This window comes from Pteropus medius, unplaced genomic scaffold (genome assembly GCF_902729225.1).
Source record: "Pteropus medius unplaced genomic scaffold, Ma_sr-lr_union100, whole genome shotgun sequence".
NCBI lineage: Eukaryota > Metazoa > Chordata > Mammalia > Chiroptera > Pteropodidae > Pteropus > Pteropus medius.
The window spans coordinates 25771480-25788133 of record NW_024349519.1 but is presented as its reverse complement, the minus strand read 5'-3'; the positions used below and the strand labels follow the sequence as shown (position 1 = coordinate 25788133).

The window sequence follows — 16654 nt, the reverse complement described above, 5'->3', positions numbered from 1 at the left end:
CTCTCTGATATGCCGTAAAAAAATTAAAAGGCAGATAATGACACAATCCAATATCCCAGGATACTCTTTGGTAGACAGAAGTCACAAATAATATGAAGCCAGTCTTCCGTGAATACTACTGACTAGTATTCCTAATCTCAGTCCCAGAAGCAGGCTCTCTGGGGGAGATCTAGCTACTTCGTCATATGCCTTCCCTCCTTTCTGGGCTCGCTAATAATGTGGATCCTCCACGATCTGATCTCAGGAGGTCCTCCGCCCACTCCTCACCTGGAATCCTATCCCTCTCTAGCATGGATGATGGTCAATACATAGTCATCCACTAGCTCTATTCTCTTGCCTACTAAATAATCTCCTTGCAGGTCTTTTTTTCTTAGATCTAGTTTCTTTTTTGTGACAATTCTTAGAGTATTAGAAGGTGAGCTTAAAAGTAAACCCACAGGGAAAACATCCAGAATCCTCACGTTTACTCTATTAAATGTCCTTCTCCTTGAGGAATATAGTCTATCTTTAAGGGAAGCATCCACCTGGCAGGATACAGCGTCTTGAGGGTCCCCTCCCCAATAGCTCTTTCTTATTTCCAAGCCCTCGGACTAGCACATTCAATGTATATGAGAGAGATTCTGGATTCTAAGTCAGAGGTGCTAAGTTGAAATCTGGCTCCCTTCTGGTACTTTCAAGCCATGGGCCCTTAAGAGCGTCACTGAAACTCTGACTCCAGAAAGTGTGAATGGTGGTAAAAATCTCGAAATAGCTGTCAGGAAATAAATGGTACCTAAATGATAAGTGTGTAGCATTATGCCACTACTTCATTGGGATTTATGGTTTGATGAAGTGAAATAACTTTAAGAATTATTGGTCACAGGGAAGTGAATGTTTGATTACAAAAACACAGCACACTACAAGTAGCAAGATATGATGTTTGGCGATGTTATGCTGATAAATAAAACTTAATCAGTACGATTTCATGTAAAAGATCAGAAAATTCCTCCAAACCAACAGTGGTCACAATTAGGCAATAACAGAAATTTTAATTCTATTTCAAAAAATCAGGCCTCAACCCAGCATAATACAGAATTTCTGGATGAAAAGGGAGATAAAAAGGCTTGATTCCTATTCCTAATAATGAATCGGTTGAGTAAGAATCAAACCCAAACTGCTTTTTTTCACATTCTCCTTTTCTCTCTGTCTGTATCTACTGTTGATTAAGACATGACCAGCTCTTCTCTGTCCATATCTTCTTTGGATGGATCACTTGATTGCAATGTAAAATGATCATATGTGGACAATTTTAAGCTCCTCAAATTGTTTTTCACTGATTTTACTTACACTTTTGAAGTATGAGGTATCAGGAAGGCGTGAAGATTTCGGAGTTGTGCTATAATCACCATGAAACTTGACCTTTTTGCATCACATCTGTCAAAAGAGAAGCTGGTGAAGCGAAGAAAGAGCACTTGTCGCTGTGTGGAATTCTAGAATCGTCCCTTGCCTCATGCACATTCCTTTACCTGAGTCCGATCTGCACCTGGGCGGTCTCCACGATGGCAGCATCTTCTTCACTGTATGTAACATCTTCGACTTCACTAGGCCTGGGGACCGGGAAACAGTGAGCATGGAACGGTTTACGGGATGTCCATGGTTATGGTGACAGTTTGCCACTTAATGATTCCAAATGAAAACCTGAATTAATAGCACTTCTATACCACCCCAGTGGGACTGATGCCAGTGCAAGCTCACTCTGAGATCTTTCTTCACCTGTCAAGAGGAGTCTGCCTCTGAGACTTTAGGGGAAAGGCTTTCTGATGTCCGACTTTCCTGAGCCTCCCTGGGGTGTACCGCAACCCTGGACACATTCCAGGCTTTCTGAAATATACACGAGAAGCTTCATGTGCCAAGTAGGCAGTGGCCAACAACTTTACTCCAACATTCCCATTAAAATCAAGCTTTAAGTCTCAAAGAGGGTGAGGCGTCTCTGAGTACCCTGACCTGTTTATCATGTCCCTGGCTGACGGCATGTGCTTGGGGTACTGAAACTTTCAGGTGCACCTTTTCTGTAATGCCCTCAGCCCTGAGCACTGCATAGAGTGGACTGATGGCAGCAGCACATTGCCATCTATAACCCACAGGCATGGCTACGGGGAGATTCGGTGTAAATGAAAAGCACTCGTGTGGAAATGAGCCCTTACTGTTTCACGAAAGCTTCGTAGACCCCACTGTCTCCAGCCACAGACTCGTCAGATACAGCAGCGGACACACAAGAGCTTTTCTCCCCAAGCAAGTGGAGTACTCTTCTTTTTGGTAATGATTTTTCCACATCTACGGAGGGAAGAGTGACAGCACTAATTACGATTTCATATTAGGAAAAGTTAAATATAAATAGACACACTGTTTGGTTATGGGAAATCCAAAATATAATTCCCGTCTGAGAAGCAATGACGTTACCATTCAAATCAACAGATGTGGATGATTCAAGGCACTGACACTTATAAGATTCCTGGGGTGCCAGTTGTTTTGGTCATTATTTGAGGAAGAATATGGTTTTTCTTTGTCTGGAAATATTTTTAAGGGAAGGAACGAATTACACACATTCTCATTGGTCCCTCTCCTTTCTCTTTTAGGTATTCGCTGCAATTACCACACACACAGGGGTAAGAAACGGTTTGCCTCCCTAAGTATTAGAGCTATTTCACTGATTGATTCATTCATTCATTTTATTTAACGCCTACAGCACCTGGTCTTCCTAAGTGGTCTCCCATCCAAGTACTAACCAGGCCCGACCCTGCTTAGCTTCTGAGATCAGACGAGATCAGGCACATTCAGGGTGGCATGGCCGTAGATTAGAACTATTTCTGGAATAGAGAGCACCTGGCTTCTCAAGGGCAAGAAAGGACCCCGCATCTTTTGCTCTCCACATGCCACAGTCCACATCTTCTGGGCCGCTGCACTAATAGAAGTTAAAGAAAAAAAGTCTCTAACTTAGAGAATTTCTCACCAGCTAATACCATTAAAAAAAACTTTGTGCTACTGAATCTTTAGCACCAACTACCACTTAACTTTTATCTCTAACGTATATTCATACACCAGCATCCTGCAGTGAGCAAGGAGCATTCATTTAGAGCTGTGTTCCTACGTAATAAGCTGCAAGCCTGTGGAGTTCTTTCATCCTCCAGCCTGTGAGCAGGGATCAGTATTTGTATGCATTCCACCCCCTTCTGAGTCGTGACTTTACATCTTGTTAAGATGTTTAAGTTTTAAGGCTTCAGATTACAGGATTGATTGCTGGCAGTGGGAATGCTTTTTCCTTGATGATGAAGTGCCTTCTCTCCGCCCACCCCCCTTTGTGAAGGGTGAAGGTGATGACATGATTTATTGATTACCCCCAGGAATAACCACAGCAGCCTGAAATTGACTTTGACAATGACAGAGACTGACTGTGGAAGGACTTCGTAGTTATTCCAACTTGGTTTCTGTCATCCAGCAGGGATTGGTGCTGGAGAGCAAAATGCCTATAAAAGGAACTCAGCTTTACCTGCATAAAACTCTAGAGTACTGAGGGAGATGTCACTGTCACGGCCATGAGCCACCCGCCTCCACATGAAGGGCAGACATCCCCTGAATAAACCAAGCCTTGGTGACCTGACCTGAAGAGAATTAGTCTTTACGGTGAAATATATGCTTTCAGTTGTTTTCACTTATGAAACTGAATATTATCTGCAAACAAAGCTCTTGGATATATTGTCCCTTTGGGTGACTTTTTTAACTTTTAAAATGCATATTACATAATTTGTTTTGTGCAATTAATATATATAATTATATGTTTCATGGAAGCTTCAGAGACACCGATCGCTAGGCACAAGCTTCTCACAGACAGAGGAGCAGACCCAAGGGTCAGCAACCAGGCAGGACAGGGACTCCAGGCCTTGGGATCCCCAGGTGGGGATGAACCTTGGGTGATGTTCTCGCTGTTCTCTCTCCTCCATCTGGCTTCATTTACTGGCCCCTCCAAGTTGACTGAATGTTGAGAATTTGTCACTAGAGAACACTCCAAATATATGCAGAGCAAACGCAGCTTTGAAATGTTCAAGAAACGTAAGACCCTTCAAGTCTAAAGCACAGAACACAAAAAAACTTTCTTCTCTCTCCTGTTCTTTCCTCCTTTCATAGATTTCAATGGTCTGTGGTAGAAACTGTGTTTAGCAGAGCGCGTATTACTTATCATCATATGTAATAATAATTACCACAAACTGAGTGCCGGGCACCAGGCACCAATAGATGCTTTAGATGGATTATGGCATTAATCCTCCCAGGATCCTATGAGATAGATACTGTATCATCCCCGCTTTGCAGATGACAGACAACAAGCTGGAAAGAATGGATAATGTGCTCACCAGACCACAGCCAGTCAATGGGGTAACCAAAATGTGAGTGCAGGCGTAGCTGGCTCCAGGGGTTGAGAGCACCATACCGCACACTGCACGCCCGCTGGAGGTGGATGGAGGCCCGACAGGGGCTTTCTGCTTTGCTTTCTTGGAATCATTATGTAAGCACCACTCTTGTGCTTATTTTCTTTGTAGTTGGTTATTATTTCAGTAACACGTTACTTGTAGCTTTGGCACCGGCCAGGCAGCGGCACATAAACCATAGATGTCTCCTGTGCCCTCTCTCTGCCCCAGGCCACTGGCAGGCAGAGTCTCAGTCTTCAGTATTTGAAATCATAGAAACAAGGTGGATTCTTTAATCTGTTTAAACAGCTGAACTGCCCAAATGAGTGATACTCAGAATTCCTAGGACCGTAAATACAAAATAAATATGCTTCTGGAAACAGCAAGAAAATACTTCTTGAGAGGCCTGTCCTCTTCTGTGCTGTGGACACACAGTAACACATGCAGATCTGGGTCCCCTGGGGGCCAGCACTGGAGCTGTTATTTCATATTTTGTTCCAGGCTCCCTTTCTAACAGAACCACTCTCCGCCGACCACACCTGTGATCATTTGCCAACACGGGTACCATGCTGTCCTCTTAACAACCACATCTAATATATGAATAGCTTCTGCTTCCCCAAGCCAAACAATTACAGAAAAAGAAAATTAAATTCTCCCTCTGTTTCTGAATCTATGAGTGTAAATGCAGGAGTCAGAGCTCAGCCTGCTGCGTTTTCCTGGGCTGCAACTGGTGCTGCGGCCAGAAGAGGGCGGGGTGACACTATGCAGCGGAACCGGCTCTCTCCAAACTACCTCTAGGCAGAAAGGGAGAGTCCGGCGCGAAACAAAAATTGTATTTATATAGAATTCCCTGAACAACCTAAACATTGAACCCTGGTACTAATTAGCTAGTATGCTAATTGCTTTGCTTTTAGGCCAACTTTTTAAAAAATGCCCTCTTCTTTGCCTTGTTCTTTCTGAATCAGAATCTGTTGAGAAGTATGAAGTGTGTTCGCAAAGCATGTTCCCAGACAGCTGCCGTACCCAGAGGGTGTCTGAACAACAGAACAGATACCTAATGGTTAAATTACTATATAGGGGAAGTAATTTTTATTTGATAAAGAAAAAACGTCCAGGTATTTCAACTAAAAACTCCTCAAACGAAACCAAAATGAAAAAAAGAGCAGCAGAAAAAGAAGGGAGTCTAGTGCCATTTGTTTATATGGAAAGAATAACCCTCCAATCGTTCCCCTTAAAATAACTAAGAGGGAACACATGAAAGCCCCAAGGTCCCCACTTACCTGCAGTTCCTTCGTAGAATGGCTCCCTAGCACACTCGTGGAGGTCTTTATCCTCTAAAAGAGACTGGGACGCGCCTCCGGAGTCAGGATCCAGCAATATCTGATTTTCACCAAGGCCAATGTCTGCAAAATGGCTACTCAATTCACAGTCTTCAAAGTCAGCAGTGAACTGATGGAGAGGGACGTCGTGAGAAGACATGGGAAACGTGCCTTCTAAAACCAAGGGAGAGCCAGGAGGGGACAGGGAGGAAAGGGAGGACCTTGAGGACAGGGACGTCACAGACTTGGGGGCCTCGGTCAGTGGCGGAGTGTGGCCTGCCGCTGCGGCTGCCGCCCCGCAGGGCCCACTCTGGCCTGGTTGGCTGGGGGACTTGACCACTTCGTTTTCATGGATGGTGGTGATGGGTCCGGAAGGAATGTAACCACCCTTTTCTTGCAGAAGGAAGTCCAGTTTATACTGATAATCCGCGTCTATCTGGTCGCCCTGACTGGTGTAATAGAGCTCGCTGGAACTGAGGGAATTGAGTGACCCTCTGCTGGAGGTGTTCAGAGACCCTCGACTGGAGGCTAGGGAACCCAGGCTGCTACCAGATGACATGGACAGGGTGCTGGCCGAGAGGCTGAGAGAAGAAAAACACACATTGTAAAAACGGGTATGATATGGAAACCGCCCCGAGCACAAATCCTGCTGGCTTATCAGACCCCACAGGAAAGGAACCCAGTGAGGCCTAAGAACATATTCGATGACAGGGAAAAAAACTGCTATTATACACATATTTCCAGGTTTTTTAATGAACATTTTCAACCTGGCTCTCTAAATACTCATCAAGCAGCAATCCTACTCTTACTAAAAAAGAGTTACAAAAGAAGCGGGGGGGAATCAAATACCTATTGATAAATCCAGCTGCGCACTCATAAGCAAGTATATAATTTAAAAATGTGGAAGGAGGAGGGTAGACAGTACAACGTGTTAGTGCAGTTACTTTGTTTAACGGATAAAACTTTTTCGTTTGAGAGAGAAAAAGGCAAGCTTATAAAGAAAAAGAGTGATGCAAAGGCCCTGGGGCTTACCCATCAGTGAGTGTGTATTTAAATAGTGAATATGTGGCTAAATCTCCCTCACCCTCCTTTAAAAGGAGGGACACTGTGGAGAAATTGGGTCATTTTCCTAAGTATGTACTGAAGCTAAAATATACCTTCTTCCCACAACGAATTCCAAATATATTCCAAATATGACCTTTGGGTTCATGAAAAAAAAAATCTATGCAACTTAAAGTTTGGTCATCCAAGTTTTAATTGTACTGGTATAATTATGTTCTTTTCTTTTAAATAGTTGAACGTAAAGAGAAAAGTAATCAGAGATGAACAAAAACAAGCCTGAAGGTAGTCAAGAAAAAATTTCCCTTCGGGAACCAAATCGGTTTACCTTTTTAGTTGTGAATGCAGGTAAGTCGTTAACTTAGTAGTTTCTTCAAGTTTCTGTAGTAGCTCTTTTCTTCGTTCTTCCAATTTCAATCTAGGAAAAAAAAACCACAGAAATGAATTTATATATTAAACGATTACAATAAACTATGAAAACTTAAGGAAAAGAAAAGCAAGATTCTTATTCTACAGATACTACATACCCCAAAAAGGAGAAACCCAAATTTCGACAGAAAGCAGACAGAACCTCCAGCAAGAAGCAAAGTCGGCAGAAGCGTCCACGGCCAAGCCTACTACTGAAGGGGGATCTATACCAAATCTCAATGTAACTGAGAATTTTTTAAATTTGGTATTCCAACACTTTCTTAAATGAGTAAAAGAACCTCATGATTTTGAGATAAGGAAAGACAGTGAAGAAGTAAAACAAAGAACAAAGGTTACAGAATTCTACAGGCCTGCGACTGGGCTTACATTACTAAAATATTTAATAGCAATAACACAGAATTATAAAAGATCATCCTACGTATTAAATTTGGTAGGGGCTGTTCTAAAATAGTACCTAGTGATAAAAATTCCAATCTTAAATTTGATGAGAATTTTAGCAATTAAGACACAAATTATTCCAAACCGTTTAAGCAAGAAAGACAAAAAATGATTTCCTTTGTTATCTATAGCACGTCTCATCACCTATACCAGGTTATCACGAAATTTCATTCACTTGAATTCAACCGCACTAGTGTTTAAGGTTTTTAAAAAATTAAAGTATTATGGAATTGTGTACTTGAATAAGTCATTTTAAAATATATTAAGCACCCAAAGGTTTATGCAACTAGAAGCCTGCCTGAGGGTCGTCTCAGGGACTTTAGACATCATGGAAACAGCCCGCTCCGAGCGTTCAATGAGCAGCAGGATGGGACCCAGAAAACCAGCACGGTTTGTAGGCTTGGATTTGCCATATTGGTCGTGTGTGCTTAGGAAAGTCACTTAATCCAGGTCTCAGCTTTCTTATCTGTAAAATGATGATTATAATCCTACTGTGTCTACCTGCCAAGTCTGTTAAAGGGATCAAATGAAGAATGTGTCTGTGGAACTGCTCTGTAGACATCAAAACAAATCTTCCTTGTTCTAAGCCTCCCCATGCCCTGGAAGGTGGTGATATAAAAATTAGCTACTCTTCTTTGGAAAAAAATAAAATTTCCTTGGTTTTCAACTTCTTTGAAATGTTATGTATGTTTTAGTCACTAAGAAAACATGCCCATATTTTATTTATAGGCATCTATCCTTTGATGTGTCACCAATACAATTTCATTTTATGTTAAAATAAAAAGGTAATTCTTGTCATTTTGTTTAATACTTCAAAGGGTGATAAATTCTTAATTCACAGCTTTCAAAGGTGTATTTTGAAAAGGAGTCCAGTCCTTACTTTTTAAATCTCTTAAATATAAATACAAACTCAACAGGGAAAAATATTAATACAAAATACATTAACTGAATTAGAAGGTACATAAAGTTCTGGAGAAAGCCCCAAATCTATTAAAATCCACGTCTTCTGAAACAGGAAAAACACTTTCAAAGTAAAATTTAAAACTGCATATTTATTGTGCAAATGAAGGCTTTTCTGGTGTGTTAAAGAGACCTCAGTATGACATTAATGTTTCACACTGAAATTTAAAATCCAAAGCTTTTCCCGTCCCAGTCACAAGCGATCATCCCCACTCTGCCTTCTTCTAGGTGATGGCTCAGGCGCTGACACTGTGAACTTCTGAGGCTGGGCTTTCGTGTTCTTGTTCACATGTTCCCCAGTCAGATCCCAGCCTCCTGGAAGGCAGGCATCGGCTCTTTCTCCCTCTTCTACCCAGGCTGCGTGAAGAGTCAGTGCCCCTCCCCAGCTTCTTCCAGACCAGGAATTAGAAGAAACTGCATATCTGTCCCTCTAAGCCCTTCTCCGGTCTCTGTCCTCCTGGGTGAGAAGGGATCTTTTCAACCAGTTCCCTAAAAGATTCCGCCTGCTGGTCCTGCTGCTCCGCACCACCCACATGGCTACCTCTGCAAGAAGGGTGCGGGGCCTTAGCCTGGCCCTGCTCGTCCTGGGTGCCCCAATGGGGAGAAGCACCTGCCTGATCTCTCCTGATTCAGACTACCCAGAAATTTCCACCTAGGGAAAATTTCATAGCATCTATAGAAACAGTAAGTTCCTTTTCCATTAAAAAATAAATGACATTTATACCCCCATCTACCAGCTTTAAAATTTTCCCCAGAATCAGTGGCAAAAACATTCATATACAATCATGAGCCACTTAACGATGAGGATGTGTTCTGAAAAATGTGTTGGTAAGCGATTTCATCATCGTGCAAACATCACTGAATGAGCTTACACAAAGCTAGCTGGCACAGCCTAGCACACATCTTGGCTACATGGTGTACTATTGCTCTTAGGCTACAGGCCTGTACGTCATGTGACTGTACAAAACAACACAAGATCAAATCAAGAACAAGAGAAAGTAATTCAATCAAGAGATGCAGTGAACATGAGATGTATGAGGCTACCTACTGATGACGGCACATGATGTATCATTTTTTTAATTGCTTCTTTTTTTATTGCTCTTTACAACGAGCTTTTCAAAAGTACTTTTTCTAGAGCACACTCAAAAATAACGATAAAAAGTATAGTATAGTAAATACGTAAACCAGTAACATAGTTATTTATTGTCATTATCAAGTATTATGTACTGTCATAATCGTATGTGCTATATACTTTTTTACATGACTGGCAGTGCAGTAGGTTTGTTTTTACCAGTATCACCACAAACACATGAGTAATGCATTGAACTACAACCTTACAATGGCCACGATGTCACTAGGTGATATAAATTTTTCAGCTCCATTATAATTAAGAAATTATTAAGACATTTTTGCAAGATGGAAGACAATACCTCTAAGATTAGTGAGAAAGTAGGGAGCAATATTAAGATCTTATCAGCTAGAGAAAAGCCTAGTGTTTAAGGAATCTCATTAAGTGTATGGAAAGAATATGAAAGATGTTTAAAAAGTCCTATATTGCATGACTTTTTCTCATTTGAAAGCAATTTCTCTTTGCTGATGATCCCTCATAATGAGACCTCTCTTTCTGATGTCCTTTATCACCACTAGGTGGCGAGCTCGGTCACTGCTGTCTGGGAGTTAGCGCTGGCAGGCACAGATCACACATAGGACGTAGGATCACACATAGTGTCAGAAAATTCATGTGAGTTTTTGACGGTTATTATATGTGTGCAAACAAAAGTTTAAAAGACAATGTCTAGGCACTCAGAAACAAACTCTACTTTTAACATTACATTACTAGTCATTCCTGAAGCTCTAGCTCTAATAAAAAAGACAAACAAGACATCATACCTATAAAAGCTGATTAAAGCAAACAAACAAATGCCATTTTCTCTCTCTCCAGAACACATCTAAGAGCTGTTTACAGGCCCTTCCCAGATTCACATACTACAGAGTAGAGTTGATCTGATTACAGAACTGGATATTTTAGATTAAGTGATCATTTTACACGTTCCTATAGAGATCAGAAAATTGCTTAAAGTGTTCCCCTTTACCTTTTACCTACTTCAGAGGAGGGTTTCAAAGGACAAACACAATCCAAGTGAACATTCTGTGACCTGTTAAGATGTCAAAGAAAGCAAGCTGTCCTTTCCTGGTGAAATGAAAAGCAATAAATTTTTGCATTCTTGTGAGTAATAAAACTCAGAATAGGAAGCTTCAGTTGCAGTAATAGCCCAGATAATCTTTCTTATCAGAACGCAATAGTTTACAGTTATTGTTATCAGACTTGGTCAATGATGTACTGCATTCCTGGTTTTATATCAAGATTCCTTAGTTATTCAGCACCTGTCACAGGCATTTTTACGTTCTAACAAACACAGAAGGGCTGACGCTGAGGGGCAGTAGGGGGTGTGCCTTGTTGCTCTATGGAAAGTCCTTAGCTCTGGTTCTCAGTCTACTAAAGACAGACGCAGACCAGGGAAATGGCACCCAGGCACAGCTAAGCCGCACTCACAGGTTTCGCCTCTCCTGTCCCCAGGGAAGAAAACCAACCTCTCGGCCAAAGCTTGGCTGGGCGCACCCCTCACAGACAGCAGCTCCTCCTCCAGTCGCTGGCGTTCGGCTTCCAGGCGCTCTAATTCATCGCGAGTGCGCTTTTGTGGAGTGACGAACTGAAGCTCTTTCAAAAGTTCTTCTTTTTCATGAATCAGCATCAGCTTCTCCTTCTCAATATCCAGTGCCCCAGGCCAGGCCTCACTGTCCAATTTCGACAATTCGATTTTTAAGTTGGCCATGCTGAAATAAAGAGATAAAAGAGGCGTGCACATACTTAGGACTCCCAAGAAAGGGAAAACACAAACCAGGCTAAGTTTGGGGTTTAAATGCTAAATTTCCTCAGAAATTTACCAGAGAGGGGTGTGATCGCCTGGTATGAGTAAAAGCAACAGCCTATATCCCAGTCTCTGGGCTCTATACTTAGTTGTTATCTGCTTCATTTTCCCACTTTGAAAATATGAGTGAGCACAGCCACCTATCTGAAAAAAGGTGAAGGTCGAAGCACACAGAAGCTTAAAAAAGTGGAGAGCTCCGGGAACCCTGGGCAGGTCAGTCCTGATGTGTGACGACTACTATGTGGAGTGATAGGGGGATACCTGGAGGGCTTCCATAAAAACGAAAACAAACAAACAAAAACACCCTGAGGTAAACGATGCTTGAAATGCATTATAGATTTTTGTTCCTATAGAAAAAGATGCTGTCCCCTAGCAAAATGGTTGTCCCCAGGGTAGATTGGGCAGCAACTAGGATATTAGCTAATCAAGGGGGGAAGAGGGGAAGAAGAGAGCAGCAGATTGGCCAACCAGTATTAAAACAGTCGATCCATCAAGAAAAGGGGGCAAGGCTTGGCTTCTTCCACCAGCATTCTCCTTAAGCTGTGCACTGTGAAATCTCCTTCCTATCACGGTGTTGATTGGTGTCTACATTTATTGAGCTGGTACTGTAGACATCATTGCATTTGACCTGGCTTGCCTCTGTAGATAGTCATTTGGCTGCAAAGGAGCAGACAGCACCTGCTGGATCTCTAGCAGCACAGGCAACACCAGAGTGACAACAGGTGCTGAAGTGTGGGAATGGGGATGGGAGGAAGAAGAAGAAAAAGCAGCAAAGGGAAACTTCACCAGTTTCATAATTTTGCCTGAGCCCGGATTTCACTCTTTCTAGAGCATTATATTAAATGGTCAAGTTAATCCCGATTCAATAAGAATGTCTCATCACCTGACTCAAATAACTTGCTCTCTGTCACTGTGAGGACAATATGGATTATTCATAAGGTAAATGGCACTTGGCTGTTTTGTCCATAAGCACAAGATCAAGATACACTATGAATACAACTGATATTAGCACAAAGAAGCCATATTCTTATTTAAAAACAAAAAGCTGGATGATTACTTTATATGTTGTTACAGCACATACCAGAATATAAAAAACAAGCAGAAAGGGGAATTTTGTTTTTCCTTTTTGATGGACGAAGTTGTAGAAAGGAAGATAAAAGGTGAGCAAAAATGTTCAGGACAAAGATGGAAGTAGTTCACATTCTTGTGCCATAAGTTCCTTGTTTTAGTTAAAAATAAAATTGCCATCTTAAATTGGCACTGCATATATAATATACTTCCGATTTTCACCCACCGTCTGCATTTATGATAGATCTAACATCAGCTATTCTTCAGCTTTAACCACAAAACCATAAACAACTGTCTCAACGTACTGGAAAATTAATCATCAAAATGCTAAATAAGCATGGTATTATTAGCTTCATTAAGCACATAAAACAAAGGCTGGAGGAGAAAACAGGTTTCAGAGAAACACAGCCCGCCTCTTTACTTATTCAGAATTTAGGAAGAAAAAGCATTTCCTACATATACATAAACCCTTGAGAGTTACCTTCTTGACAGCATCACTAGTTACTTTAAAATAAAACCCCAAATTAGGTAATAAATAGCAATGCAACCAAATGGGAAAGAACCAGCATCTTAAGTTTTGATGCAACTGAGTTAACCAATTGAAATGGTAGCAACAATGGAAAGAAGGAAAGAAAGTCACCAATGGCTTGTGTGATCAGGCATTATTATGTAGGTCTTGAATTTTATATGGAAAGAGTACACCAAATCTGGGGAACAAAAGAGGAAGATTTGGGGGAACACCTGTGACGAGAAGTGCTGTGCGAGTTCCAGATGGAACGAACCATTAGGAGTCCAAGTAAAGCAAAAGCTCAAGTTGATCCAAGGGAAGTTGAGTCAAGTCCCACAGAACCCAAGGCATGAGGCCTGGCTCTCAGGGTTAATGCTAAGTTATGGCCATTCTCCTTCAGAAAACGAGGCACAAATCCTGGGCTTTGTTTACAGGAGAACCCAGGAGTTCTAACAACTAAAGAACCGGATTGCTCACAGCTGGAGGGCTGCAAGCTGCCTCCACCAGCAGCTTCCATACCACTGGTTCACAAAACCACAAAGCAACCCTCAATCTTTAGTGAAGGCAAGGTGCTACCCTGGGCACCGAGAAACAGGCAATAAAGTATACAAAATTCTTCCTAACCACAAGAAATTTATAATCTGCCTGGAAAAATTTATAAGCATGAAAACTAGCCAAGTGAAATGTTGTTCAGAGAGGCCAAGTGACTTGCTCAAGCTCCCATGGTTAATAATTTGTGGAACGAAGCTTAAGGTTCTTTCAATAAATCGAAGAACTAAGTAATATTAGTAACAGGCTACACAGAGGCAAATATTATATTTAGGCAGATCGAATAATTACTTTGTTAAAGCCAGATAACCTCTAAGAACTTTGGCCAATTACTTATAAATATCATCATCGCCAGTAACAATAGATATACCTCAACACCCATCTGATGGTCTTCCTGATGGTAGGAACCTCTAGTAGGTTCTCAGTTGAGCTTTTCATGCTCATAAAGGAGAATCGTGATAAATTTCTCTGTCACTTGCAAGGTGATAATGCAGTTTTTTTCCCCAGTGTCTTCCTAACTTATCTATCAATAGCATTTTTAAACTCTTAAAAGGGAAATGATATCAAATGTATCAGTAGGGCTCTCTCCCTCAAAATAAGCAAGGTGTCCTATATTATGAAAACAAGTTGGGTCTGCTTACTAGGTAAGAACGGTGAAGTCTCTTATGCCTTACCCATGCAGAGTCACAAGGTAAGAAAAAGAGAGTAGACGGTTTAATAGGAGTTGATAAGGAAAAGGAGAGAAACAAGCATCTCTCTTCCTTCTCCCAGAAGTCACTGGAACAGACACCTCAGTATCTTCAAAGATATTAGCAGGAGGTCTTTCTTCCTTTCGAAGCAAAGAAACATGCTTAAAGCTATTTATCTTAGAACTCATCAACTGTTATCAAGTCCTATACCTCAGCCACTGTATCATGTTTGTATCATCGCACTTTTAATTGTTACGTATTGTACCAGCTCAATGCTTCTTTCTTCCAGAAGAGAAGGAGACAATTTCATCCCCACACTTCTTACTAATTCTTGTTCTTCCTTTGGGGGCAGGGGAAAGGAAGAGAGAGCGAGCAGAGAGGGGACTCTGCAACCCCAACATTCTAAAACGCCGAGGGTAATCTCAGTCAGAGCACGTGTGGGTGCGCCCAGCAGATGGCACTCTAGGAGTAAAGATTAATTCTGGAAAAGAAAATACTGTCGGAGCCCCTGGACCACTGAACCAAACAGTTGTCCTACTGTTGTTACCTTCTTTTGGCTTCTTCATACTGAAGGCTCAGCCTGACCTTTTCAGCTAAATTTGATCTACTTCTCACTCCGATCTAGTAAAAAAAAAGGAAAAAAGTCAATTAACTCTGCTAATGAATGAAGGTAAACTGCTTTTGTTTCTGAGAAGTACAAGTAATTGAAAAACTAAAGAAGATGGTACTGAAATTGAGAACACCAGTTTAAAAAGGCACTTACTTTATAGTCCCAGTAGGGGCACAACATTTCTCTTTAATTCAAGCTTGTCTGTCTATCAAAGACATTAACATCATTTCCTCCTCACATTAAATTCAAGACAAAAAATATCACGTAAATATTTCTGGTATCTAAGAATTTATGAAGGGTATACAGGTCAATAAAATTTATGAACTAGAACTAATTTCCTCGTCTTTATGAGCCAAAATTTCCATCATTCAGCTTTCAACTGCATAAAATGTAAACCGAATAACTTCAGAAATGAATTTTTCCAATAGGCAAGCCCTACTGTTGATCTCTACCTATTTTACTTTCATAGCACATAACTCAAAGAAGCCTGATAGGATACAAAAACAACTGGGAACCCTGCTAATGGCCCCAAACGGGAGAACACACATTCTTATTGTAATTAAGGCCCATCAAGGATGGTGCTGGGGCTGGCCCTCCCACATTGGTAACTTACATCTCCGGAAATGCTCGTTTGTGACCCCGCATCAAGGGTCTGTCTGGAGAGAGAGAAATGAGAGTTCACAGGACTGGATCTCAAGTCTGGCTCAGATCTGCCAATGCTCTGATCCAAATGAAACCGCTCCTGCAGCTTAGCAAGACTCTGTTCAGGAAATACAAAGTACTTCATAAAGCTTAACATTTAAGAGGGCAAAACTTCCCTACCAGGTAAATTAAGTTGAAAGAGCTAATCTCTTTAGAAAAAACAAAGACTTTAATTTAGTAGGTACTTAGTGCTTTAAATTACTGAAAAAATAAGGGTAGAGTATAATTTTGCACATACGCACGTGACTTTGAAAGTATGTGAGAGCATATTAAATAGGTTATCTTAATTTTCCCAAGATAGCCTGGGAATTATTCACCCTGTGAATAATGCTCTTTATATTTAATACGTGTATTCCTTATTTTTAAAATTTCATTAAAAAGAAGTCTCTATTTTAATAAGAACTACTCACTTTATGCAGTAAAAATTATGAAGGCATGGAACACCTATAATACAATCTCATTTTAGAAATAGCAAGACGACTTCTTAGAAGACTTTTGCCATTATGCCATTTTACATCTGCACGGGACCTGAGAGATTATTTAGCTCACATTGATGTCGGTGATAAGGAAACTGAGGCCCAGAAGTCACAGTACTTGCAGCGGATCAGAGCCTGTCTATATGTCAACTGCAAGGTGCTGTCTACAGTGACAGTGACACATTTGGTGTGGTAAAGTGAATAATCAAAAGTGAACAACATGCCTGCTGTCCGCACCAGGTAAGCTTACTTCAGAGGAAGGATGTGAGCAAATTAAAGTATGAAAAAGAAAAAGAAAAAAAAATTATCTAAATTGCTACCAAAAAAACTTATAAAACACTGATAAAAATGGTAAGAAATAAATTATCAACTTTAAGAACAAGAATTTAATCCTGATATTTAAAATTCTCATGATAAGGAATTAGAACTATAAGAGATCTGATACGCACGCGCGCGCGCGCGCGTGTGTGTGTGTGTG

The 16654-nt window shown here is 41.0% G+C and overlaps 1 protein-coding gene and 1 non-coding gene across 8 annotated transcripts in view; both read right to left on the bottom strand.

Moving 5' to 3' along the window:
- WWC2 (WW and C2 domain containing 2) overlaps window positions 1-16654 on the bottom strand; it is a 170712-nt gene that overhangs the window by 35273 nt on the left and 118785 nt on the right. For 5 of the 7 annotated variants that reach the window (XM_039882603.1, XM_039882606.1, XM_039882604.1 and 2 more), the window contains exons 7-15: window positions 15612-15758; window positions 14936-15009; window positions 11237-11479; window positions 7146-7235; window positions 5720-6339; window positions 2184-2313; window positions 1753-1860; window positions 1506-1586; window positions 1327-1413 (exon numbers count right to left, since the gene is read on the bottom strand). In XM_039882603.1, coding sequence (XP_039738537.1) covers window positions 1327-1413; window positions 1506-1586; window positions 1753-1860; window positions 2184-2313; window positions 5720-6339; window positions 7146-7235; window positions 11237-11479; window positions 14936-15009; window positions 15612-15758 — 1580 coding nt within the window. The remainder of the gene's footprint in view (window positions 1-1326; window positions 1414-1505; window positions 1587-1752; window positions 1861-2183; window positions 2314-5719; window positions 6340-7145; window positions 7236-11236; window positions 11480-14935; window positions 15010-15611; window positions 15759-16654) is intronic. The other 2 variants (XM_039882605.1, XM_039882609.1) reach the window with 1 other exon arrangement.
- On the bottom strand, window positions 2717-2835 carry LOC120618779 (5S ribosomal RNA). The gene has a single exon (XR_005657289.1). It is a non-coding gene; the product is annotated as a 5S ribosomal RNA (ribosomal RNA).